At 36.3% G+C, this 27,260-nt stretch overlaps 1 protein-coding gene across 3 annotated transcripts; it reads right to left on the bottom strand.

The window, feature by feature from the left end:
* Positions 1-635: 635 nt before the first annotated feature.
* Positions 636-24,574, bottom strand: akna (AT-hook transcription factor). 3 transcript variants are annotated; one of them, XM_028025363.1, is made up of 23 exons: positions 24,368-24,574; positions 20,297-20,669; positions 18,919-19,348; positions 17,521-17,818; positions 15,891-15,965; positions 13,884-14,025; positions 13,701-13,786; positions 13,567-13,626; positions 13,372-13,493; positions 12,691-13,042; positions 11,336-11,514; positions 11,007-11,153; positions 9,334-9,547; positions 8,680-8,783; positions 7,936-8,159; positions 6,948-7,086; positions 5,632-5,796; positions 3,809-3,951; positions 2,943-3,053; positions 2,769-2,867; positions 1,938-2,033; positions 1,693-1,831; positions 636-943 (listed from the first exon to the last, which is right to left on the bottom strand). In XM_028025363.1, exons 2-23 carry the CDS (start codon positions 20,604-20,606, stop codon positions 691-693), a joined length of 3,888 nt encoding a protein of 1,295 aa, XP_027881164.1. In that variant the 5' UTR covers positions 20,607-20,669; positions 24,368-24,574; the 3' UTR covers positions 636-690. The 3 variants fall into 3 exon arrangements, with proteins under 3 accessions (XP_027881164.1, XP_027881163.1, XP_027881162.1); XM_028025362.1 differs by having other exon boundaries at positions 9,334-9,544; positions 18,919-19,351; positions 24,368-24,572; XM_028025361.1 differs by having other exon boundaries at positions 18,919-19,351; positions 24,368-24,570.
* Positions 24,575-27,260: the final 2,686 nt, after the last annotated feature.

Here is a 27,260-nt window from a genome sequence, read left to right as displayed (position 1 = left end):
TCTTATTCTGAAATGACTCTGATCTCAGCAGGCAGAACGAGTTTAAAGTTCAGAATAAAAAACATTTAAATACAAAAAGAGAAAGTTAGTTTACAGTTAAGACATATTTATAAATGTATAGAAAAGAGTTACAAAAACATTTACAACACATGTAATGTTCTGTGAAGTAATTAAATCTATATGATCTACAGTATTTATTAAATATGAGTTATTTTAGTGTATGTCACATCATTATCTAATATACTCATAAAACTAATTTATTTTTATCAGCTGCGTTTCCACTGACCAGAAAATTGCACAAATTGGAATTACAAAATAAATTTGCCTGATGGGGAAAAAACCTTTTTGAAAAATTTGCTAAAAGCTTTTTGTGCTGGGATGCAAAAAAACAACAACAAAAAAACAACAACTTTGTTTTACAGGTGACCAACAACAGGATGTTACCACTGGTGGTAACGACAAAGAAGACGACAACAGGAAGTGGAAGTAACATAATTACAAAATTGTGTTTTTTTTGACATAACAAAATTTTGCACACATTTATAACCGAAACGCAGGAAAATCAACAATAAAATTCAGCTTCAAAACCCAAATAGAAAAGTTTCTCCTGAGAGTAAAACCAAAGAAAAGTAACAAAGCGGACAAGTTGCTGTTTTTATTCACTGTGGTGGAGTTGCTGTCGCCTCGCCTCTAGTAGTAGCAGGACTGCGTGAGCAGCTTGTGGGAGACGAGGCCTGACGCCAGCGAGCGCGCCATGTGTCCGGACGTGTGCTTCATGCGCCGCGCCGCGCGGATGGCGCGCTCCAGAGAGCCGTCCAGCGACGCCTGGCCCTCCACCGAGTGCGATCGTCTGCGCCGGCTCTTCCTCTCTCTGGGACGCCGGAGTCCTGAGCTGCGGCCCGGCGACATGTCAGGAGAGGAATATCGGGTTTTGGAGGGCAGTCTGGGAAAAAAGGAGGAAAATATCAGGATTAATAATAAAAAAAACTGAGGATTGCTGTTCAATTTGTGCTAAATAAATTTTTATTTAACACAATTAAATAAAAATTCACATCAAAATCCATTTGTATCAGAGTGTTGATTAATTGATAAGCAGCCATTTTCTTAAAAATCCCAGTTTTATCTTGTATCAAGATGGCCGACTGGGATAACATTTTTATAATACTGTTAAAAAACAAAGCACATGATTATATTACATTTCTTTTATCTCAACTGAAATAAAAAGTTGAACAAGTTTATGTTTATTTTTCTCGCTAATGAAATAAACAAAAAAAATATTTCTGTTTATTAATAATAAATAATTAGAAAATAGTGATTTTCTCATTATTAAACTTGGACATATTTATAAAAAACAGGAACGTCTCAGGCTGCTGATATTTTCTGTTGCGCTACAAATATTAAGAGTTCATGTGAGCGCCCTCCGCTGGCTGGAGGAGAAGATCGCCTGGGACGATTAAATCTGAAACTTTCCAAACTCAGAAATTTCAATGTTTTTTCTAGAAAATTCTCAGAGTTTCATATTTCAATTTCAACTATTAAAATAAGTAAAATGGTCAGATTTTTGTTTTAAATTGCGTAAATCATCGTAGATGAACATAAAAAGGCTGACAGTTTCTACATTGTTGATGGTTTTCTCATGTATTTTCCTTCGGTTTGTTAGTTTTTGTGTGTTTCTGGGTGATGAGTGCTTACAGCAGCTGTTGCGAGTACAAAGGCACATGATTCAGGGGTGAAGGTGAAACTGCAGCGGCGCTGAACCTCCTGGTGGGAACTCTTTCTGAGGAACTTGGCTGGTTGTTTATGTGACTGGAGGGAAAATATCTGTAACAATCTGTGAATAAAACAGTTTCATATCCAAGTAAGTCAGTTTTTCTTTGATTTCATAATTGTTTTTTAACCACTGGCAGTAATAATCGATTATTTTCTCCTTATATCACCTGAATCTGTGCATATGTGCATTTTGAGAAGTCCACAGATGGGACAGCGGCACCAACACGGAGGGTCCGATGGCTCTTTGCTGCCACCTAGTGGACCTACCAGCACATATCAAACAAAAATTCATCAATTATGCAGAAGAAGTCATGCAGAATTAGGTGTTAAAAATGTTTAAATAAAACTCAGAGGCAGTAGATCAAGGCTTGTACACATGGAAACAAGCACGGTATGTTTTTATATTATTTAAGAAAAATACTTTTTCAAAATGACCACGTTTTTCCTAGAAAAACTTTCTTCCTTGCAATTTTCTACTGTTCAAACTCCAGAAATCTGCATGTTTTTGCTTGAGAATTTCTCAAATAATCTCAGAATTTTTTACTGGCAAATTTTCATGATTTCAAAGTTTCAAATTTCAAAGTTTTTCTAGAAAATTTCTAAAATTAATCTCAAATTTTCTGAGTTCTTTCTAACAAATATTCAACTGTTCAAAACTGAAATTTCCATGGTTTTGCCAGAAAATTTCAGAGATTAATCTAAAAAATTCAGATTTCTTTCTAGCAAATTTTCAACATTTCAAACTCCAAAATATACGTTTTTGCTAGAAAACTTCTGCATTTTTTGGCAGAAATGTACACCTTCCCTCTGCGCCCTCCTACTATGCCCCTGATACGCTCTTGTTTTATCAGGACTTGGGACTTGGGCTGGTTTTGTATATTTTTTGGAGTGGAATGAGTTTTCAGAACAGCCAATATGACTGAAATCGTGAGCAGATTCGCCCGAGTCGTCTCGGTGTGGGTGGAGCCTCAGACTGAAGATGAAAGTTTGTGATTTACGTTCAGCAGGTTGTCTGAGGATGGACAAACACTGAGGACAAAGAGGACTCTGATCTGTGCTGTCAGGTCCGTCTGCAGCTTCCAGAGCGGAGGACATCCCTGCAGAAACAAACCCTGAGTAAAACCATGTTTAATTTATTTAAATCAGCAGCAGAATGTGAGATAAATCCTTACACGTCTGTGTGTTCCTGCTGCGAACGTCAGAGGAGACGTTATGTGGCGCCAGAGACGTTGGGGTAAATCTGGAAACCTGAGACTGGAGCTGCTCCGGTTCTGATCCCCTGACTGGAAAAAACAAAATAAGATGCAATAAACAACTTCCTGTTATTGAGCGGAGAAAAAAACAGAAAAAAAATAATTATTGGTATGTTGCACCAATAAAACCCAGAATGAGAGACTGAATCACGATTATTCCTGTTTTTATATATTCAGGGTTCGTCCAAATTCCTAACAGTAAAGTTCAAGCAGTTTGTAAGGATTTTCAAGGTAACTTTTCAAACTTTTCCAGCACCAGATTGGAGATAAAAACAACACAGATTAACTAAAGCAGGCAGTTCTAATTCACTATTATGTGATATAATTTATTACTGTTATTAATGATAATTTGTGATTGTATTCTTGTAAACTAAAGTTTTATCTCTTACTCACCCTCTACCTACTGACTGGTCCAAGAAAATTACAAAAAAAAAATCTCTAAAAAATGTTTTCTTAAAGTTTTCTGGCATTTGGCAAACAGAAATAATTTTTGTGATTCCAACTGACCTAAAAAACGAAAAGCAAAAAAAAAAGTCTGTCTTTTTATTATCTTTAAGCATTTGGTTCCAACTGTAAATAACATTTGCCAAATTTAGGATTTTAATTAAGAGTTAAATTTAATTAATATTTAAACTGTGCAGTTTGAACATTAATCAAGGACAGAAATCAAACATTTCCAAACTTTAAAAACACCTAAATGAAATTCAAGAATTCCAGGAACCTTTAAAATAGTGCAGCTGATTGAACAGCCTGTAGGGGTCTAGTTAAAGTATTGGTAAACTCACAGAAGAGATTTTGTTGTTGTTTTGGTGCAGCGGCGCCTCTCATCTCTCTGGTTCGATGAGAGGCGAGCGTCTCAGGTTCGATGTCATCGAAGGTCTGAACTAATCTCCTCTCCAGACTGATGTCACTGCAAAACTCCACAGATCTGACAAACAGACGAGAAAATAACTTTAAAAACTGAAAAAAAATATTTTCCAACATGTTTTTAGTTCTTGTTTCACTCAGAGGGAGTTTGAATCATTTAGATCAGAGGAGTCCAAACGTCTCTCCGTTAAGCTGAAAACATTCAGGGCCACTAAAAGGTTACTTTTAAACAAACTTCTGGTGCCTTATTTTATTTTAGCTGCTCAATAATAAACTAAATTTTGATTTAATTAAAATGAACAAAATTCTTGTAGAAAATTGATGTGTCTACAGCTACGTGGGTTGATTGTTTTCTTCTATGAGAGGTAAGATTTGTTTTGGGTCAATGTTTGTTGCTCTAGTTTCTCCAAAATGACCAAACGAGGATCTACAGTGTTTTTCTAACACATCAGCATCAAATTATTATCAGTAGCAGAACTTTGAAACAAGACTTGACAACGAGAAGCTTTTTCCTAATTAAAACAACTTTTATCTCATAATTTAAGACATTCTTCTTGTAAAATGATGTCTTTATACTACTAATATTATGACTATAATCTTGAAACTGAACTAAAATTATTGTGGTTTGGTTCTAATACTTTGTTGTACAAATCACAGGAGGGATGACTGAAATAAAATTCACTTTTGAAAATATTTTCTGTCATTTTAAGAAAAGAAAGTCAGAAAAAAATAAAATATAAAATCAATTCCAACATGAAAACACTAAATTTTATTTTTCCATTATATCACCCAGTCTTAGATTTACCCTGCACTGCAAAAACACAAAATCTCACCAAGTATTTTGGTCCAGTTTCTAGTACAAATATCTAAGTAAACTTGAAATAAGACAAAAATAACTTACAGGGGACTTTTCAGCAAGAAACAAGAGTTTGATTTAAGTAAATAATGTCTTAATATTGTTGAAAAAGTTCTAGTTCCATTGGTGGAATATTCCACTGCCGTTACCTAGCAACCCCAGACAAGCCCAGCCTGTTGCCTAGCAACCCAGTTCTAGTTCCACTGGCAGGTTATTTCACTTGATATCTGGGCCACACCATATTATTCATAATAATACTGATGTGTTTAAATGTTTTTTATCAGTGTGTGTAATGAATGAATATAATAAACAAGTTTATGGATTTACTGACATAAATCAACCTTTTTCACTATATTCTAATTTTATGACCATAACCTGTACATATGAATATTTTTTATGTAGTGACTGTATAAGGGAAAGCAAAAAATAAATAAAAATTATATTGTTAAAAAAAAATTATTGATAAAAATTATTAAAAAGTAAATATATTTATACAAATAAATATATTCATAAAATAATTCCTCCACACCCTGAAAAAAGAAAAAAACGAAGCAGAAAATGTGGAACATCTTCTGTGATATTATCGAGATATTTCAAAAATATATTGTGATAAAGTATTTTGCAATATTGCCCACCCAGTGAAATAATCTGCAGTTTCTCATCAATATTAAGGAATTATTGACTTAAAACAAGCTCGTATTTCTTGCTGAAAAGTTATTTCTAAGTTAGTTTTGTCTTATTTCAAGTGTTGTACGGTATTTTCAGGAGAAAGTAGATCAGAACTGCTTGGTAACATTTTGTGTTTTTGCAGTGTGTTCTCAGTTATCGTTTCAATGAGGCGTCTGCAGACTTGGGACTAAGTGCGGCTGGAGGATAAAATCTGACCTGATGGGAGACGAGGAGGAGCGGCGGCAGAAGTTTCTCGAAATTGTCGCATTGCCCAGCGGCTTCTCGTTTTTCGCCGAGCTCAGCAGTTCCTCGTTCCACTGAGAAATTTCCAGTTTCTCCTTCAGTAGGTTAACTTCGGCTTGCAGCGTCAGGAACGCGTCACTGCAGAGCAGAAAGACAGGCGGGTGATTCAGGATCATAAGATACATGTTTACCTGGAAGCCTGGGTTTAGTTTTACACAGCAAACCAGTAAGAAAAGCTGCTTTACTGGGAATATTGCCAGTCAAATCCCACAAACATGCAGCACCACACCATGCAGTGAACAACAGATTGTACCTCCTATTAGTAATCTCACTGAAAAGCAGCAGATTCTGCAATAAAATACAGAAAATTAAATAGGATTAAACAGAACGCCTCCATAAACCGGAATATTTATTCCAGCACTTTGATTTAAACACAGAGTGATAAATTTAATTAGTTTTGTTTCTGAAAATGTCAGCGTTTATGGTGAAATGAAAACCAAGAATTCAGTTTGGAGAAATTACATAAGATCAATAAAACTGATTTGTTTTCTTATATAGATATGCTTTTATTTTTACCAAAATAATCAGCAGCAAAGTATACACACATTATTTTAAATTACTTTAAACATCCACCTAAAACTTTTCAGTGTTTTTCCTCTAGATCTTTGTAGGAACTGGAAAGCTAGAATGTTTTTAAACCATATAAAGAAGAAAAATAATCCCAGCTTTTTTATCCTCAGGCTCAGTTTATTTACCTAAATAAAATCTATTATTATCATTCATGCTGAGCTATGAGCATGAATTATTTTACTTTTCTAACAGTAAAATTCAAACATTTTCAAGGTAAGTTTTCACCACTTTAGATAAAAACACAAATTCTCTCTAAGTTTAGCAAATGTAAATAATTTTGGTGACTTTGACCTAAAACAAGAAAAGTTCAGTCGGATTTAAACTTCAGACAGCGAGGAAAAAAATATGCCCGTCATTTTATTAGGGGTAAGTAAATATATGGTTTCAAATGTAAATAATGTTGTTCTTTCCCCCAAATTTAGGCTTTCATTCGTTTGTTACCAAACAAACTCTGATACTGGAACCAATTCAGCTCAGCTCAAAACCACTGCACTGACCCCAAAGGGAAATTAGATGTTTCTGTAACTCATTTAGCTAAAAATCTGTTAAATTATAACAACCAGAGCTCGTTTAGGGCGACCCGAACAGAGTGGAGTCGGCACCAACTCGGCCCTGTTTACTCGGCCGTCGCCGTGGCAACTGCAGTTCCACACACTCACATGGGGCTCCCCCCTGCCCCCTGGCTGGAGCTCCGCGCTCTGGGGGGGTCGCCATGGCGATGGCAGGCGGCCGGCGGGGAGCTGGAGAGCGAGCCGCCGGCGGAGCGGACGCTCTGCTGCTCTTCAGAGGCCGAGTGAGCTGAGAGAGAGAGACAGAAATGACTGAACACAGCTGGAAAATACTGAAGCTAGTCACTATGTTTTGTTTTTATACTTTTAAAAATATTTGGTTTTATTTGAGGGGTTTTTTTAAGCACTATTAAGTTAGCCAAAATATCATGACACAAGTTTGTCACTTTAATCAGTTTACATAATTTTGTCAGCATGTGTTAAGCCCTGATGAAGTTCAAGAAATACACTTAAGACTCTAAATTTATTTACCAAACTCAAACACATATATTTAAATATAAAAATGAATAAACATTTGGGTTAAGTGCAGTATGAAAGCTAAGTATTCAGTAACTAATGTAAATATATAAGTTTGGGAGATAAAGTCTGATTTTGACGCACATTCACAGATTACTATTACTTTTTCATGCTTAAAAAGTGTTCACATTTTGGTTTTTATTGTAATAAATAGTGTATTTTTTACATTTAATTTGAGTTTTGTTTACTGTTGGGTCAATATGTTTATAAAATGTAGCGTAATGTGAAAAATAATTATAGCTGTACTGGATCGTTGGTATGCAGCTGCTTCTGAGTAACTAAAATCTGCAAATACTTCACTCTCTAAAAATGCTTAATATTTCCTATTTTAAAAGTCCAAACACCAAATATAGTCACAGGCTTCTTTATTTTCATCCAATCAGCTCCAAGGACGATACATGGAGCTCCTGGATTGGTTGCTTTGTAAACATGTCAGGTAGCATTGCTGTTCTTTAGAATATTTTAGAAAAATATGTACATTTTCTCAATACTCTGAGTTATGCTCTACCAAGCGATAATCCGAGATAAAAACCTGATGTGTTCACATTAAGTAGATTTTTACCGTTGTTTGTGCTCGAGTGTAAGAGCGTCCAGAGGTCAGAGGGCCTGACGTCGGCTCTGGCCTGTTTCCTCTGGCTGATGAAGCTCTGGGGGGAGAAGGTGCGCCTCCTCTGCCTGCTCCTCCTCCTCTGACGGAGCCCCAGCTCGATGCCGTCTCCGGGCCCCGCATCCAGCTGGTAGGCAGACAGGGGCCTGTTTGGGCTTCTGTCCTGAGACGCCGACATGCTGCAGAAACAAATTAATAGATTCAAACAAACAGAAACAAACGTCCAGGAGAAACAGAAATACAATGAATGAGATGCATCGATCTGAAATTTATATTTATATAGGTCCTGATATTGAAAAAAATCTAGATCAGTGACAATGTTTCTGATCCATAAGGGCGGATCTATTCAGTCTAATTCTATGCTTTATGACATACTTAATTTAAATTATATTTATAATTCCCAACTACACTTTCTGAAAAAAGGGTTTGTTACAGTTTATTTTTACATGTTTGACCAAATTATTGTTTTAGTTTCTTTAGTATGTACTTTACATCGGCTGTTATTCTCCTAATTCCACTGACGTTTACCAAACTTCTGAATTTTTTTGTGTATTTAAGTGCGCTGAGTTATAAAATAAATTTCCAATTCAGTTCATTAAGGTCTGTTTTTTAAAAAGAAAAACGTTTTCTGTATCGGATCGGTATCAACCGATACTAAACCCCAAATATCGGTATCAGAAGTGGATCAGGGCGTCCCACCTCTCTGTCGCCGTCTGGTGGTAGCGGAGTGAAACTGCAGCAGGAATCTGATGGCTGCTCTCGGAGCCCATGAACCCGCTGTCCGTCTCTGGGGAGATTCGATCCTGAGCAATGAAAACAGAGAAAACATTTCTGTTGACATGACACTGGGTAGTAACTAGTTACATTTCATTTATTTATTTTTGATCCTCATCAACTTGTATATTTATAAAGCGCTTCAACTTGAGCCAGAGCTGAAACAAAGTGCTGGACATCAGTAATAAATTAATAAGATGAAGAAAAATAAAACACATAAAATGACAGACAGATAAAATCAATACCAATAAAAATTAAGTAAAATCAAATCCCACTTGGGTTGACGTCCAATGAGTAAAACTAAGTTCTCAAACTGATTTAAAAATGTTTATATCTTAGTGCACTAAGCAACTGAAAGATCCAGCAGCATGTCTTACACATCATGTGATTTAGTGGTTCTCAATCTTTAGACTGGATTGTTTTAGTAAATGTTAAAATCCAGATCATTTCAAACCTTTAAATGATCATGAACATCTATTGTTGTATGAATTAATACGTGTTTGTTTGATGCAGCAGATTAAACTGATTGAAGATCTGCTGGTAACAGGAAGGTCACCCCCTGCGCCAGTCAGCGCTGACCTGAGACGAGACCCTCCTGCTTCCTGCCTGGACCTTGCAGCTCCTCCATTCTGGCGCTCCGTCCGCCAGGCTGCAGGCGCTGCTCAGGCTGGTGCTCCGCTCCAAACGTTTCCTGCTGCGGGCCGAAGCAGCAGGCGGCGTGGAGGGGGGGCAGCGTGAGGGAAGGCTGGTCTTAGTGCGCCACACAGAGAAGACGTCCGATTGCACTTTTCTGCTGCAGAAACAGGTTAGTGGGTAAAATTATCTAAACCTCAAAAATAAAAATGTTAAAAACGCTTTTCAAAAATATTCACACCCCTTTCAACTTATTATCTGCCCCATAGCAAGTTATGATACAAAAAATGTTCATTACATTTTTGATCAAAATCATTTGTATTAATGAGATTTCAGGCGTTTTAGAGTCTCTGTCACTTTAAATCCAGATAAGCTGCTGCTGGCCACGCCCCCCCAACTCAACGTTTACAGTCACAGGTGAAAATTACTGCCAACAGATTTGCATTTATACAATCGCACATCTTTGAAAAGCAGAAGTGGGGCCTCCTGCACAACCAACAAAAATGCAGCAAGTGGCTTCTGGATGTTGAGTCAACAGCAATCAATCAATCAATCAATCAAATTTTATTTGTGTAGCTCATTTCAGCAGCAAGGCATGTCAAAGTGCTTTACATCATAAAAACACAAAAATAAAAGTCATGCAACACTCAAAACATGACATTAGGTCAAGTGCCATCGTTAAATTAGTATTTGATTACATTTCAGATGCAATTCTAAACAGCTGGGTTTTTAGTCGAGATTTAAAGGCACTCAGTGTTTTAGTTGTTTTACAGTTTTCTGGAAGTTTGCTCCAGATTTGTGGTGCATAGAAGCTGAATGATGCTTCTCTTCATTTGGTTCTGGTTCTGGGGATGCAGAGTAGACCAGAACCTGAGAGGTCTGAAGGTTGATACAACAACAGCAGATCTTTAATGTATTGTGATGCTGAGCTGTTCAGTGATTTATAAACTAACAACAGTATTTTAAAGTCTATTCTTTGAGCTACAGGTGTAGGGACTTTAAGTAGTCTAATCCTGGAAATGTTCTTCAGGTGATAGAAGGCTGACTTTGTAACTGTCTTTATGTGGCTCTGAAGGGTCAGGTCAGAGTCCATCACTACTCCCAGGTTGATCGCTGGTTTTAGTTGTAATAACTGAAGGTGTACATTGACTCTAGATCTATAACTCTAGATCTACAACTCTATATCGTTCCTCTATAGGTCCAAAGATAATAACTTCGGTTTTGTTTCTGTTCAGGTAGAGAAAGTTTTGGCACATCCACACATTTATCTGTTCTAAGCATTTATTCAGTGGATGGGTTCTGATTGAAAAGACAAAACACTTGTCTTTTCCAGCAGCCATTGTACAACCATTGTAAAACCAGCTGACCAAACGTGCCGGAGCTCTGCTTGGGTTGCTAGGCAACGGCTCCATGCCTTAGCAATCAGGAGGTTTTTGAAACGCCTCGTTCTTCAGATACTGAAAAACTTTGGTTTCTGGTTTTCAGAAGCAGTTGAGACCCAAATGGAAGCATAAAAACATTAAAAATGTGAATTTTGCATAATAGGTCCCCTTCCAATTTGACACAGACATCAGCTCAGAATCAGCAGAACAGTCAGTCGTGATTTAACCTCGACTCACCTCTGTGAAAAAGTTTCCTGGACTTCGCCGTTTCCATTTCTCCAACCTTTCTGCTCTTCTTTCTCACCTCCGTGTTTTAGAGGCGAGTTTGAAGGAAGAGAGGACGCAGCTTTGGGAACTATGAAACACTCCCTCATTGTTTGGCAGCTAATCACAGTAAAAATAAATAAAAACAACAAAGTAAACATGCTGAAGGAGTGGAAAAAAGATTCTTTTTTATTCTCCATTTACATTAAAAATGGCTACCGATCATCAGATCTGGTCATTTTGATTTTCTGGGAATGTTTAGAAACAGAACAAGACGCTTAAATCAGCAAAACTCCACTTACTAATCCAGCGAGTCAGCTGGGTCAAATTCATCACGTTTGCCCCTTCTAGTCAAAGATCTTAAGTAGTGAGACATGAGGTCTTCAGCCACATCTTCCTCTTCCTCACTCCTTTTACAGGCGGAGTTTATCTCCAGCTCTGCTGCAGAACCAGAATCAGTCTGGGAAGGCTCAGACGGACTCTGAAAGGAGAGGAGGGCGGTTTATCAAACACATGAACGCCTTCATTTTTTAATGACATTTATTTTAAACATTTTTATTTAATTGAAAAAAAACTATGGTCAGAATTATACATAACATAAAAATATTTATGGTTTTCATGTAGAAATTTAAGACTTTCTTCTGGATTTAACCTCCATACTCCTTTATTAACACAAGATACTAAAGTAGCTTAAATTTATGGGAAATGATTATGTTAAATATAATCAGGGTTACCAAGATTAATTTTGATTATTCAAATCAATGTGTGGGAAAAAAACAATAGCGCACATTTGAAAAGTATTCTTAAAATTGCTTAGAAACCGTGATTATAGTTTGAGTTAACACACAAAACTGTGTGCTAAATTCTGGTTTAGGGCTGAAACAATTAATGAGATTAATCACGATTAATGCTGAAATAATCGTCAACTAATTTAGTAATCAATTAATCGTTAACTGCTGGCTCACAAAAATGTTACTGAAAGAGCAACATATTCAGGGCAGTAGTTTCACCAAAACTTTATAACAATATATACATTTTACATTTACAATATTAGAAACTTTGTAAGTATGTTTCACACAAAATTCAATTGGTAGATTGAATTCGGATCATATTCTTAAAAAAAATCTCGTTAGACACTTTCTGCCTCTAAGTACAAATTGGTAAATAGAATAAATAATTTTTAAAAATTAGCCCAACACTGTACTGATGGATTACTCAGGATCTTTTAGCTGCAAATTTATCGTTTGATACAAATGATCACAAGAAATGTTGTTGTTATATTTTAGGCAATAAAATGTTTATTTCTTATTTTAAAAAGAACTGGATCATTTGTCTATTTGCATTTTCTATTTTTAAAATGCCAATTCTTTATGTTTAATTGATTAATCGTCAGGAAAAATCAATTAATTGTCAGAATAATTGTTTACTAAAATAATAGTGAGCTGCAGCCCTATTTTGGTTGAATACTTTTTGCATAATAACAGCTGAAATAAATAAATAAAATCCCTAGAAGGGTCTGAAATTTATTACTGAATGTGACCTTCCTACTCCAAATTACACAGGAAATACGTATTCAACTTAAAAAACATTTTTTAGATTTTCTGTTGTGTTCAGAGATGCGAACCGTTAAAAGACAGAAAAAAGAAAGTGTTGCAACCTGCGGTTGAGTCTGGGTTATTTCTCCTTCAGACGGACCAGATGAGGAGGTCAGAGGAGGTGAAGAACGACAAGAAGCAACAGCTTTGTGCTGCTGAACCTCCTGCTGAATCCGCTTCTGCTGAATCGGCTCTTGCTGAATCAACTCCTGCTGAATCGGCTCTTGCTGCTGAATCTTCTCCTGCTGAATCTGATCCTGCTCAAGCTGCTCTTGCTGAATCGGTTTCTGATGCTCAATCAACTCCAGCTGAATCGGTTCCTGATGCTTAAGCTGATCTTGCTGAATCTGCTCCATCTGCTCCTTCAGCTCCTCCATCCGCACCCCGCACTGAAAGATCAGGCTCTCCAGGTTCCTAAAACACAGCAAAAAAAACTCTGTGAAACACACCGAATGCCAAGGAACTGGAAAACAGCTTTTAGGGCTGAAACAATTAATCGTGATTAATCAAATATTGAAATAATCGTCAACTAATTTAGTAATTGATTAATGCTTAACTGAAGTAAACGGACAACATATTCGGAGCAGTAACTGAGCCACAACTGTACAAAGTTACAAAGTTTTGCTTAATTACATCTCTAATATTTTATGGTTAAATCTGCAGAATGTGCCCCTTTGTTTTTTTCATTCGATTAATCGTCAGAATAATTGATTATTAAACCTCTGTGTGGCTCTCCTGCTCACCGTTCGGGGTCAAAATGTCGGGTTTCCAGTTCTCTCTGCTGCAGGAGTTTGTGCTCATCTCGAGCCAGAAGGTATCCTCTTTCTAGAGAGTTCAGCCCCTCGTAGAGCTGAGAAACGCCGCGCTGGAGAGAAACGGCTCAAGTTGGAAAACGGCAGCCCAAACAGATTACTGATCAAAGCTTGGTTTGCTCTCACCTTTAATTCTTCTAAGGATGCGAGTTTATCCTTCTTAAGGAGATCCTCAAAAGTTTGCACCTGAGAAACAAATCTAAATTTACATTTTTAAGTCCTGTTGGTAGAACTTTGTTTTTGTTTTAGTTTTTTGTTACCTGCTGAAGGAACTTCTCAGACTGAGTGAAGAGGATATTAGAGAGTTGTTGTCCGAAGTTGGATGGCGAAGAGGCGTCTAACTTTTCTGTTCAACAAACAGGCTGGTTACAGAAACACATTCCTTCAGTTCCGTTTGTAAAAAAGGAATCAGATTAGAAAAAGGCAGCAGACGACGGCCTTACCCTGACGAGTAGCTCGTCCAGGAGAGCAGGTCACAGCTCTGTGAGGATGAAATAAATCCATCTTGAAGGGGTATGAAGCCTTCTGGTTCAGCCCAGCAGGCACGGCGTGACCGGCCTTTGGAGGCTCGGAGTCCAGGTTCACCTGCACGGAAAAAAAAACAACAGAAAAATTATAAATCACCTGCTTCCAAATATCTAATTCTACTTCACAATTTGGCTCATTTACACATTTTATCTCCAGAAACTGCATGTTAAAGTAAAGGTTGCACCAACTGCAGGACCACGAGGTAGGATTGGGCGATTAATCAATTTTTACTGATTAATTGAGTTTTTGTTTTTTTGAATATTGAATTTTGAAAAATCTGAATATTTTTCACCAAAGCTGCCATCTTGTTGTCTAGCTTATTTTGACCTTTGAATTCAGGTCAACTTTACGACAGAATGTCAGGCCAAGATTTTTTTATTTTTAATTAGAATAGAATAGATTTCATTGATCCCCAATGGGAAATTGCTTCTTTGTTGACAAGCTACTCCATCTAAAGTGTTAAATATCAATAATAATAATTTCTTATTTAATAGAAAGTCAAATGGCTACAGGCAGAAATTATAATAATATAATAATTACATGATATTAGGAGATTAAAGTCTACGCACATCTAAAGTCACTTTGGTCAATAAATGCTGAACTTTTATTCATTTATTGACCTTTTAAGACTCACAGAAAAAAAAATCTGGAGAGATTTTTGCTCTTTTACTTCCAGGTGTTTTTTATGATGGTAACAAGCAGTTATTTTTACATCTGATTAGCATCTCAAAAGCTCAAATGATACCTGAACTATGACCCCAAATCTTCCCCCGGCTTTCTAACCACACAGCCAGACGGATTTACAGAGGAGCAGCAAAAGCAAAAGAGGTGGGTTAGCAGGGCCTGGTGTCATCCAGGGCATGTTATTGTGGGACGTAATCTCTGCTGCCAGATTGTTGAGCTGTTAGCATGTCACGAACAACAACAGTCTTCAGTCAGAGACCTCTCCAGATTCACTGCATGACTGACTGCTACTGGGGATTCTCTTAGAAGATATTCGGATGATCTGAGTTGCAACATTTGATTTCCTTTTGGGGTAAATAAAGTACGCGCTGCAAAAAACACAAAATAAGTAGTTTTGGTTTAGTTTCTAGAGGAAATATCTTTTAATATTCTTGAATTGAGACAAAATTTACTTAAACTTTTCAGCAAGAAATATGAGCTTGTTTAAAGTAGATAATTCCTTAAATTGCAGAAAACTAGTTGTTCCACTGGCAGATTATTTCAGTGTTTTTAGTTAACTTTTCCATCAATACCAATAAATTATTGACTTAAAATAAGCCCATATTTCTTGTTGAGGAGTCATTGGGCTTTAGTTTTCTCTTATTTCAAGAGTAGTAAGATATCTGCAATAGAAATTAGACCAAAAATACTTGGTAAGATTTTGTGTTTTTGCAGTGTATTTGAATTGAGCTGAACTGAATTTTCCTTTTACATAAATTAAAATGAAAAAGTGGGATTGTTTTATAGGACATAATGTTTCAGCTTGTACTTAACACACCTTTCTGACAAAATAACTTGTTTTTCACCAATAAAAAGTTGGATGTAACTTTAAAAAGATGCAATCCTTCAACAAAGTACCATAATGTTCACCTGTGATGTGTTTGCATTCAGCTGACCCCCTGTGGTTAAGACGCCATCTTGGAACAAGAATAAAACTGGACGCATTATTTCGCTGAGCTGCACAGTGGTCAAATAAAATAAACAAAGGCAGCTGGATTTCATTTTTCTTTTTAATTTCAATCTAAAATCTTTCATCTAATCTTCAATCTAAAAGCAATTTTGGGAAACGAGACTGCAGTCATTGTTTTAAAAGTGGGATCAATGATAAATCACAAAGGCATCGTTACTAAGCGATGCTTTCCTGAGAAAACACAAAGGTTCAAATATGAAAAATGACTTCAGACTAGGAGATGAAGTACCTTTGCGTCCAGACGGAGACGATCGATGGTGTTCTCCGCCTCCGCGTACTTGGTCAGCAGCCTGTCGTAGTCTTCCTGCAGAGCGACAAAAAGTGAGTGGATATTCCTCAGAGCAGTTTTGTTCTGGAAAACCAGATTCTGAAGTTAGACTATAAAAGAAAGTTAGTTGATATAAAGTAAAATAATTTCTGAAGGATGAATGAATCCACTGAGGGATGAATGAATGCATGGATGAAGAAAAATAACTTTTTTTTTTTTCTCCGAAGAGTTTTTGCGGCGCTAGTGGCTCGTATTTTTTCTACAGTAGGCAGACAGGAAGGAGGGTGAGGAGAGGGGGGAAGACATGCGGTAAAGGTCGTCGGGATCGGGAGTCGAACCCGCGACGTCTGCGTCGAGGACTAAGGCCTCCAAACGTGGGGCGTGCTAAACCCCTGCGCCACCACAGCACGCCCCGAAAAATAACTTTTTAATGACAACTACGTTGTTTTTTTTAACCTGAATTATACTGAAATCCTCGTCAAGAAAGTTTAACCGTTTTACTTAAGCACTTATTACTAGATAATCTAAATTGTACCTTGAATAATTTTTAAATAAAATAATGTTTTCTTCTTACGGATGTGACTTGTTTTAATTTTATTGTAAATGCTTACTGTAAATCATAAGTCACGTATGTTTGCTATGCATGTTAACTGTATTTTTTAATCAGCAGATTAGGGGGCTACAGATGAAAATTAGCCTTTCTGGGTTAATCTGACACCTTTACATGACGTATTCATGTTGATTAATAGGCATTGTTCTCTCTAGGAAATAAATAGCATTCCCAAATTTATAGAATCTAGAAAAAACATTTGGTATGTTTGTGTGTTTTTACAGTGTATTATGTATTAATGTCATTTTATAGTACAACCAAGTAACTGTGTTAACTTCAGCTGATAAAAAATGTTCTATACATCAACTATGACCTAAAATAAGTTTTATATAGTAATTTAAACCCCTGAAATTGGGCCTCTGTCTCTTTAAAAACTCCCGCTCTTCCTGAAGCTCTGCCTTCAGGATGTCATCACAACATGGCTCCTCCATTAGCCCTTTAAAACATTTTTAGCAGCGCTGAACTGACAGATAGCTCGTTTAATGAGCTCAGCAGATCCACCAAATGTTTGCTAATTGCTGCTGGCTAGTCTGAAGGAGCTGAGTGGAGGAGTTATGGCTTGGAAGCTGCAGCTCAGAGGAGGAGCTGTGCCTCGAAGGTGCGGCTAGGTCCACCCAGCTGAATGGTTGCCATGGTGATTAAAGGATTTCTCAAACATGCATGAAGGAATCAAAGCAACAGTCCAGGTTTGTTTTGATGACGGAACAACATTATAACACGATGTACAGCTCAAAAAAGTCAATTTTACATACTATTGTGCCTAAATTTAAAACCTTGAAATTGAGTCTCTGTCTCTTTAAGAAACTCCTCCTCTTTCTGACACAATGTCTTCAGCCCATCATCCCGACAATGGTTCTCCATGATGCTAATTCTCCATATTACCCAACCTAAGTTACTCCTGCTACTTTCACCATCGTGCACAACAAGCCAGTCAGGTTTGCAGTAGACCGCTAGCTGAGACGCGTTTCCTCCAGATCATACCTGCAGCTGTTGCAGCAGAGTGGTGGCCTGCTGCCGACACCTGAAGTCTGGAGGGACGGTGGAGTTGGGAGCCTTGGTGGGCGTGTTGGTATCGGAGGAGTAGGAGGATCCATCACTGTTGAACAGGACTTCCTCAACGATGTCGGCGGGGGATTTAAATACGAAGGGGGGCTGCGGCGACATCGTGGCTCTCTCTAACGACTTCCTGCCTTTCGGAGGCTTGTAGCCTCGCTTAGGGAAATGAATCCTGGGTTCCACCTTTGAGAAGTTTGGGGTTTGATGAGACACTAATGCTCTCCTGGAAAGGAAAAACAAAAATGAAAGCTAAGATATGAGGTGTCAGAAGCTGCGTTTTCATTAACCATAAAATTGCTTAGTTTGCAATTACAAAAAAAAAATTTGCTTAATGGAAACGCTCCCATTTTGGGGGAGATAAAATAAATCACATTTTACTGCGAAAATTTTTGTTCTATAGAATAAGGTGGTTTTGTCAGCAGTAGACTTTTTTCACATTACGAGTTAGATGATCAACGACTGGATGTTACTACTGACAGAAATGACAAAGAAGACAACAGAAAGTAGTTGGGGATGATGCTTTTTTCCCCCCCAAATAATGTGCAGCTGTCTCTTGTGTAAAATCACCGGCTACAATTTCCCCAAAACGTCGCTTACGTAGCCGCTCCAAAGTAATAACCTTTTAAGTACTACAGTAAATATCACTGATGTTTATCTTAGTATTACACAGAGGTGGGTAGAGTACTCAAAACTGTGATTAAGTAATACTCATAATGTACTTTTACTGTCTATAAGTTAGACAGGAATGAGACGAGAGCTAGCTCTAAGCTTGTGGCTTATTTATTGTTGTCACAGCAAATCCACAGCAACTGCCTGCCAAGATGGCTGCCAGCTACAAAGTTGCCAGAAGTGCGACGTCTCATGAGAACTATGTATAACTACAGCATTGTTTCATTTCACCCATATATGTATACATTTATTTTTTACTTAACACCAATATTGTCGATGTCTGTAGGTATTTTTATTATTCTAGCAGTGTGATATTTGTCATCATGTTAAAGATTTCAAACAAATATCATTTGTTTGAAACAAAGTCAAAATAATGTACAACACATCATTATCTAGTCATATTTTCACATTTCCTGGTAAGGATTCTTCGCTGGAGGACAGCCATAGCGCCTCGCTACCAACGGATTTAGCAAGTTTTCTGGGAGAAATTAACTGTTTACATCTGGGATTTTTAATGACTTATCGCGTGAACAGGCAATTTTAATTTAATTTCTTATTTCATGTAATTACAGAAGTTGTTAAATGTTGCTGTTTTTTTGACATTAGCAGAATATTGAGGAAGATTTGCTACTGAAAACAATCAGATGAGCCCACCTGAGCTCGTCCATTCCTGCAGGTCTACTTCTGGCTCCAGCAGCTTTCATGTTTCTGTCACAACCTCTGGCCTCTGGCGAGCCGTTCTTGGCTCCGCCGAGGGAACACGTCCTGGACTTCAGAGCTTCAGGAGGGAGTCCAGCTTTCTGCTTTTCTGATCCTTCTGAAGGAATATTCTCCAACACAACTTGTTCAGAAATGGCCACAGCTGGCTGAGGAGAACCTCTGAGCTTCAGGTCCAGGCGCGGCAGGCTGGACCCCACGCTGCTGCTGCTGCAGTAAGACTCTGTTTCTGTGTCTGGGAACATTTCGGCTTCGATCCCTGAAGCAGCTGTCAGCTCCTCCTCGGTGGACATGTAAAGGTGAGGTGAAAAGGAGGAGGTGACCGTGGACTTAGAGACCAGACCGTTAGGCTCTGGGTTTTCAGTTGCTGCTATGGAGGAAGAAAACATTAAAAATTACTTTTACATAAAAGAGGTTGGCATTTTTAACAAATACTTCTGATAAACCAGCTCATTTTACGCAATGATTTACAAAATGGTTTCTCAGAATCTTTAGTTTTACAGTTTTAAACTTAGCAATTTATAAGAAAAGTATATCAAATTACAACAGAAAACCAGTCTACTAAACAAATACAAGCTTAGATTTACAAAAATAAACTGGTTTAATTCTGAAACTGATTGACTTTAGGACTGTAATTTTGGATGAAACATTTAAATGTGATTGATTATGCGTCTTTGAAAAGGTTACAATATATCTATGGGTGATACAAAACATTTTTTGCTCAAAATCATTGTTAGGTAATTAGATTTTAGCCGTTTTAGGGTATCTTGTCACTTTAAATTCAGATAAGCTGCTGCTGGCCACGCTCCCTACTCAAAGTTTACACTCGTATATGAAAATGGCTGCAAACAGATGCGTAATTATACAACCGCACATCTTTGAAAAGCATTAGTAGAGCCTCCTGCACAACCAACAGCGTTGCAGCAAGTGGTTTCTGGATGGTAAGTCAACAACAAAACACTTGCCATTTCCAGCAGCCATTGTACAGTGCATATAGCAGTAAAACCAGCTGACCAAACATGCTGGAGCTCCGCTTTGGCGTAATAGGTAGGATGTTACACTGGTTACCTAGCAACCCTAACCAAAGGGTGGGGGATTTTGAAATGGCTCATTTTCAAGACACCAAAAAACTTTAACTTATTGCCTAAAATTAATTTTTAGAAGCAGTTAAGACCCAAATAGAAGTAGAAAACATGCAAAAAGTAAATTTTTTTAATAGTAGTTCCTCTTTAAAATATGTCAAATATTTAATCATTTAGTAGTTTGAAAACGAGAACTTGGAAGCAGAAAACATTTCCAGGAGAAATAAACTCACGGGCTGGCCGGGGTTGAAGATCGTCTCCTGAGGATTTTAGAGATGAGTCCTTGTTGCCTCCACTAGGAACCGTGTCCTCTGGGGAGCAAGGATCGCCACACGGGTTCCCTAATTCCCACTCCTCCAGGGCTTCCGACAGCCCAATGATTCCATCTTCATTCATTTCCCTGAAGAAATCATCCTCTTCCTCTTCATTATTGTTGTTGTCCTTCTCCCAGGAGTCGTCCGAAGTCAGCGTGGAGGAGGGAGACTCTGGGATGGGTGACGGAGTCCACTGGAGAACCCCGGATCTGTTTTTTCTTCTGTCCATTCAGCCCTAACGTCTCTCAGCTTCTCAGTCGAGCACAGGGAGCAGTCGCATTGTTCTCAGGTTCTGTGGTACCAACAAAACCAATGCAGTGACGCTTCATTGAAATACCGACAGTGAAATTGAAATACGGAAGGTCAAAAGTGCTGAAATTCAACAAATTATGTATTTATTTCTTTTCTTTTTTTTCTCCGAAGAGTTTTTGCGGCGCTAGTGGCTCGTATTTTTTTTGTACAGTAGGCAGACAGGAAGGAGGGTGGGGAGAGGGGGAGTCGAACCCGCGACGTCCGCGTCGAGGACTAAGGCCTCCAAACGTGGGGCGTGCTAACCCCCTGCGCCACCACAGCACGCCCCTATGTATTTATTTCTGATGTTCATTATATGGGTAAGTAATCATTTCATGTTTTTTCTTTGCTGATTTATGGCAAACCTGTCAATTTAAACTGTGGAAGGTTGTAAGTGCCACAATACAATTATAACTTTTTTTTTTTAAATCATGCCTGTGTAATGTATCAAGATTATTGATTTCCACATGTTGAGCCTTTAGTTATGCACTGAATTTTATATAAAATGATCACATTAATGAATATGTATTTGGCAACAGTTACTGGATGGTGGCATATTTGGCCCTCCGTAGAGAAGAAAAAGATTAACACCGGTGAATGTTTGTCAACAGGTAGCTATTTTGGTATATATTCACTTAATTAAAATAAATATACTTAATTTTCTCTGTAAAGAAACAAATGTAATATTATATTATTAATTTTTAAAAATAAATTTTAAATTGTATAATTGCTTATGGTTGTATTGTATTTACTTTGGATGCAGTAGCTTGTGAACAAATAAGCAATTTCCCCTTGGGATCAATAAATTGTATTCTATTCTAGATAAGAAAAACAAAAATCAATTAAAAAAAGCAAAAGAAAAAAAATATTTTTCTTGAATAAAAATATCCAAGAAAATTAAAATAGACAAATGAATATTTTTATTATTAGTATAATTATAACAAGAATTTTAGTTATTTTTAAGATTTAAATTATTAATCAAAATCACAAAAATAAAAGGGAGACAGACAAATGTCTCCAAACGACACAAAAACTGCATTAAATAATTAAAAACAATAAATGGCCACACAATTTTTTAAATCTATTTTTTTAATCTAAGTATAGATCTAAGCACAAGCAGAAGTTTTGTTTGTCTTGTTGTTTTCTGTAAGCATTTATCTGCACATCTAAACGGTCATCAGATTTTAACTGATTACAGACGAGTAATCCTCTAAAACTGCATAGAACAGACATAAAATATGTTATTTTATATGACGTGTAGTTTGGTGACAATGTAGGGTAATAAATTCAGGATGTCAGACAAAAAAAAGTGTCAAAATGTGCCTGTCGTGTCATGTGACCTCAGAGGGATTAATAGATATTATCTCAGATATTAGGCAATATCTGAGGTAATAATAAGATGTTATTTATACGTCTTATTATTTAAGACATTTAAATAACGTCTTAAATAATAAGACGTTATTTAACGTCTTATTATTCACCTCATTGTTTCATTTAGTTCAGTCTTGTTTGATTGAGCATTGCAAGGCTGCTGCCTTCACACAGAGAAGTAAGATTAACATTCGCTGCTGTGTTGCTACAATAAAACCCCACGGAGCGGCCGATTTTTAAAATCTATTGTTTTATCAGTAGAAACATAAAAGCTCACCTGTTGACTCGTTCAATCTCCCTGCAGAACTGAGGGTTTATCTCAGCCGCCATATGGGGGTTAATCTGCTCTAAACTCCTGACCGGGGGCTTCACTGACACCCAACAGACCCCGATCACCAGCATACATCTATAACGCTAATCAGCTGACATTCAGGGAGCCGCCATCTTGGATGGACGTTAAAGAAATTAAGGGTGAAAATAAGGGAAATAAAACTGTTTGGGTGTTTTAAAATGGTGGTAAAATCAGGTCATGTTGAGGGAAAAAAGAAAAATGCAGGTAGATTAAACATAGACAGGAGGATGGGGTGAAGCACGGCCTGATAGGCGGCTCAGATATTTGACTGATAATCTCCTTATGGTTCACCAAGCAGAGCCGAGGACACTGGAGGCTCACGCAAGTGGACCAATACGCAAGCTGTGTTACTAAAAGTTAATAAAACTGACGAAATTAAAAAAAAAAGATAAAAAAGAAAGCATTTTCATTAACTGAAATAAACAAAAATGGTAATTTAAAGCAGAGTTGGGCAAAGTATCCAAAAATTGTACTCAAATAAGAGTACCATTACGTCAACATGTTTTTACTCAAATACAAGTAAAAAGTAGCCATCAAAGAAATACTTAAATAATAGTCAAAAGGTATTTACTGAGTAACTGATCAAATTATAAATCGTTTAATATTTTAAAATTACATAATCAGATGGAGCAACATATGAAGTTAAAAGTAAATTTTGGTATTTTAAGGACCAAAATGATTCATATAAATAACATAATTACAAAATAACAAAATCAAGCCAAGGAAAATGATTCCAAATTAGTTTCTTTCAATAAAAAACTTTAATAAAAAATGCAGGTGTGTGTCTGCGTCTGGTGAATTTTTGTTTAGTACATGTTTGTTTTTCATTCAGGAGGTAGAAAATCCAAACATTTTACTGAAGTAATATTTCATAATAACTTTCACCTTTTTCATTTCGGTAAAAATAATTCACCAAGGTATGAAAATTTTTTATTACTACTGTAAGTAATAAAAAAACTAAACAATATTTTAACTAATAAAAATGACCAAAACCACTCTTAAAAGATAATTCAAATTAACTGAATTAGAAAAAAAGTCACAACAAAATAAAACTAAACTATAATGAAAAACCCAAAACTATCCTAAACCTTGAAGTGGACCAATGAAATAACATCCAACATAATTTGCTTGGCCAATGTTTACAGTAATGCTAAACTAAATAATAACATTTGAAAGGACTTTGCCAAATAGTCTGTATTTGTGGCCTAAATTAAAAGTCTAAATCTACAATCTGGTGAGAATATATTGCTATTTCAATAACTGGAAATTAATAAAAAAGGATTAAAACACTTTTAAAACACATTCTTATGTTCAGCAGACTTTAAAATAAATATTCTGGTCATTTCTACACTTTATTGTTTGGGTCATTTTGATATAAAAAGCTGTCCTAATATTTTTTGCCCAATATAAACTTATAAAACCAACAATTATAATAGGTACTTAAGATTTATTAGCAGTAGTAAATAGTGTGGTGTAGTAAAACTACTTCTAAAATTTATATGTTTTTCAGGATTGTTGTAACTGAGTAACTGGATAATGCAAACCTTTGTAGCACAAACAGCATAAAAACTTTATTTATTGTCGACTCCAAATTACCAAAGAAAGGAGCAGCAAATTAGATGCAAAATGCAGGTTTTTACAGCAGCGGCTCGTTGCCTAGAAACCATAAAACTAAAGAAAAAAGAAAAGACAAAATGAAAGTCCCACCCCTCCGTGTCTCCATGGCATTCACGCCACAACAAACCACCCACTGGGAACTACTCACTGAAAGTTAAAAGACACAAAAAGCAATATAGACTCAGACCGACAAAATTATCTAATTCGTCACTCAGCATTAACGAGAAAGTGCGTCACAGAAAACCGTTAGCTAGCAGTTCAGAAGTTCGTTACGGTTTACAAACACGGACAGCAAGTTAGTTAAAAATAAATGTCTTCAGCCCATTTAAAGATTAATTTTGACAGAAAAACGGCGTTACCTTTTTTTACAAAATGTTACAGGACGTCTTTCCTCCAGACAACGTTGCCGCAGGTGACATTTAGAAAGCTAATTATCATCAGTCCAGAGCGCAACACTGATTCTGCTGCCTGGAAGGCTAATTACCCCAAGCAGAGTAAATGGGTTAAATTCAGCCCAATGTTATGACTTGCAGGTATTTCTTGGTCAAATTATTGACGCAAGCGTACCCTTCATCTGATTTAAAGCATTTGTGTGCTTTAGAAATTAAATATGTTCCACTGATTTTCTAAAATACATGCTGAATTTCTGGAGATTGCAGGTAGTGTTTACCTTACAGTCAGCGCTGGGGGCTTTATATCCTCCCGACGTCAGCCTGTGTTGTGATTGGTCATTATGTTAAAAGGAGGCTGGATATGTCTTTCATGAATAAACCTTAGAAAATGTAGTTATTAAGCGACGCCACAAGAGGGCACTGTTTAATAACTATTTTTTTAACTTCATAGTCTTCCAAATAAGTTTTAAAATCAAATAATTAGCAAATATATATATAAATTTTACGCAAGTAAAAGTGAAAATGTTTTTGGTAGAAAGTCTACTCAAGATCTGAGAAATTATTAATCATTTAATATTTAAAAATTACATCATCAGACTGAGCAACATACAAAGTTAAATGGAAATTTTGGCATTTTAAGGACCAAAATGACAATAATTCATATAAGTAACAAAAAATAACAAAATCAAGCAAAATAAATGTTTTCCAAATCAGTTTATTTCAGTATAAAAGTTCAGAAATGTTAACAAACGCTACAGGTGTGTCTCTGGGTCTGGTGAATTTTTGGTTAAAACATGTTTGTTTTTCACTCAGGGGGTAGAAAATCCAGAAATTTTACACAAGTAAGAGTAGAAATACTTCATATTAAAAGTACAGCAGCCCTCCAGGATTTAGCCTTTCTATGTGTGCAAAATTATGACTTTTGGTGCTAGTTTAGAAATATTTGCAAAAAAATAACAGTATTTGTACTTATGTAAGACAGTAAATGTGACTTTGTCGTGTTTGTCATGAGATTGAGGCAGCAGAGTAGTAGAAGTAAGAAACACCGCCACCTATAGGTGGGAGGTACCATCACTTAAACCCGATGATCATTTTTGCAGAAAATTTGCAGTAAACTCACTATGCATTAGGGCAAAAAGAGTTTGTGGATTTGTTGATTTGTGTGAAAACTGAAGGGACTGACTGATATAATTTGGCAATAAACTGATAAAAACTGCTTTGATTTGACTTGTAAAATAATATTTAGGCACATGTGTGTTATATTTAAATGTAAAAAACTACGGCTGGCCGGATTTGGTCCCCAGGCCTTCAGTTTGACACCTAGCAGACGATGGATGGATGTTAACTTTCATCCATCAGCAGTAAAAAATCAGGCTGAATATTTTTCCTTTTCTGCCATATTTCCTCTTCTCCACCTGATGGGAAGTGTCATCTGTTTCCCTGAGAACACACACACACGCCCACACACACACACACACACACGCACACACACACACACACACACACACACACACACACATACAAACAGGCAGCAGCTTGAATATCACGTCTGACATGTCTGTGATGCATTAATTGTCCTGAAATGCCCTGAAGGCGTTTCAGCCGCTCTAACGAAGGAAGAGAATATGGAGGAAAGAAAGTGTCAGAAGTTGGATACAAACTCAGCGTCTTTAGCTTGTTTTAATTTTTAGACATGGTATTTTGCAGGTTCTGAACGATTAATGAGTGGAAACTGACATGGTGATATTTTTCAATATAAATGTATGGAGTTAAATTGAGGCCAAAACTTTTTTAAAAAAGAAGAAAAAAAGACACTGAAAACAAATGTTTAAACATAGAAAATGCCCACTCTAAAACACAGCCAGATATTTGAAACTGAAAAAATAGAATCTGAAAAGTGGATTTAGACTTTTCCACTTCCATGTTTTTGTCAATTTCTAATAATTATTTTTTATCAGCTTCAAATTATTTTTTCAGTTTTTTTTATTTCCAAAAGATTTTTCTGATAACATTTTTTTTCAGTTTCCTATGTTTTCTCAATTTCAAAAATTCCTTTTCAGTTTCAAATTAATTCATTTTTTATTTTAGTTAAGTGAAATCCGGTTACTTTTTTTTTTCAGATTCAAAATTATTATTTTTTTGTTTTATATCATTCTTTTCCTTTACAGAATTTTTTTATTTGAAATTATTAAAATTTTTCATTTTAGTTTTAACAATTTGTTTTTATTTTTTTCAGTTTCAAATCTTATATGCAAATTCAAAATGTGTGTTTTCAGTTCAAAATCTTTTTTTTTTTGTTTTAAAAATTTTTGCTTTTTATTTCAGTTTCAAAATTTTTTTTTAAATTTTATTTTATTTTTTTTCAGTTTTATATCTTATTTTCTCATTCAAACAATTTGATAAAAATATTTTCAGTTTCAAATGACTTTTTTCAGATGCAAAATTAATGTTTTCATATAAAACATTTGTTCACTTTCAGTAATTTTTCTTTGAACATCTTTATGGCTCTAATGCAGCTCCATATAAATATCCTGGTATTTCAGTGCATTCTGGCTCCCAGTGACTTTAGAGCATAAACAGGCCCGCAGCATCACAGATCCTCCACCGTGTTAAACAGCAGGCTCTTTTTGTAGTGATCAAAAAGAGCAAAACGAGGCAGACTAACTAATCTGAAAAGGTTTTAAATAAAATGTTATAAAGTTTATTTTCTCAGGATTTTGGTGGATCTTTCACATTTTGAATCTGTGAAGGTTAAATGAAATTTACTTTATTAGTCCGTTGAACCAGAATCAGCAGTTTGATCCGATGACAGACTCACTTTAAATCAGTTTCCATCAATCAGTCGCTGACATTCGCCAAC

The sequence above is a fragment of the Xiphophorus couchianus genome, chromosome 8 (assembly GCF_001444195.1).
Source record: "Xiphophorus couchianus chromosome 8, X_couchianus-1.0, whole genome shotgun sequence".
In the NCBI taxonomy this organism is placed as follows: Eukaryota; Metazoa; Chordata; class Actinopteri; order Cyprinodontiformes; family Poeciliidae; genus Xiphophorus; species Xiphophorus couchianus.
The sequence above is the reverse complement of the archived record's forward strand: the minus strand, read 5'-3'. Positions and strand labels throughout refer to the sequence as shown.

What these genes read in the sequence shown, in the direction of transcription:
- akna (XM_028025361.1), bottom strand. Translation starts at nt 20,606, where the DNA reads ATGGACAGAAGAAAAAACAGATCCGGGGTTCTCCAGTGGACTCCGTCA. An exon ending in TCTTCAACCCCGGCCAGCCC is followed by an intron (nt 19,352 to 20,296) that starts GTGAGTTTATTT and finishes CTTCCTCCATAG; the next exon opens with CAGCAACTGAAAACCCAGAG. An exon ending in GTCTCCGTCTGGACGCAAAG is followed by an intron (nt 14,026 to 15,890) that starts GTACTTCATCTC and finishes TTTTCCGTGCAG; the next exon opens with GTGAACCTGGACTCCGAGCC.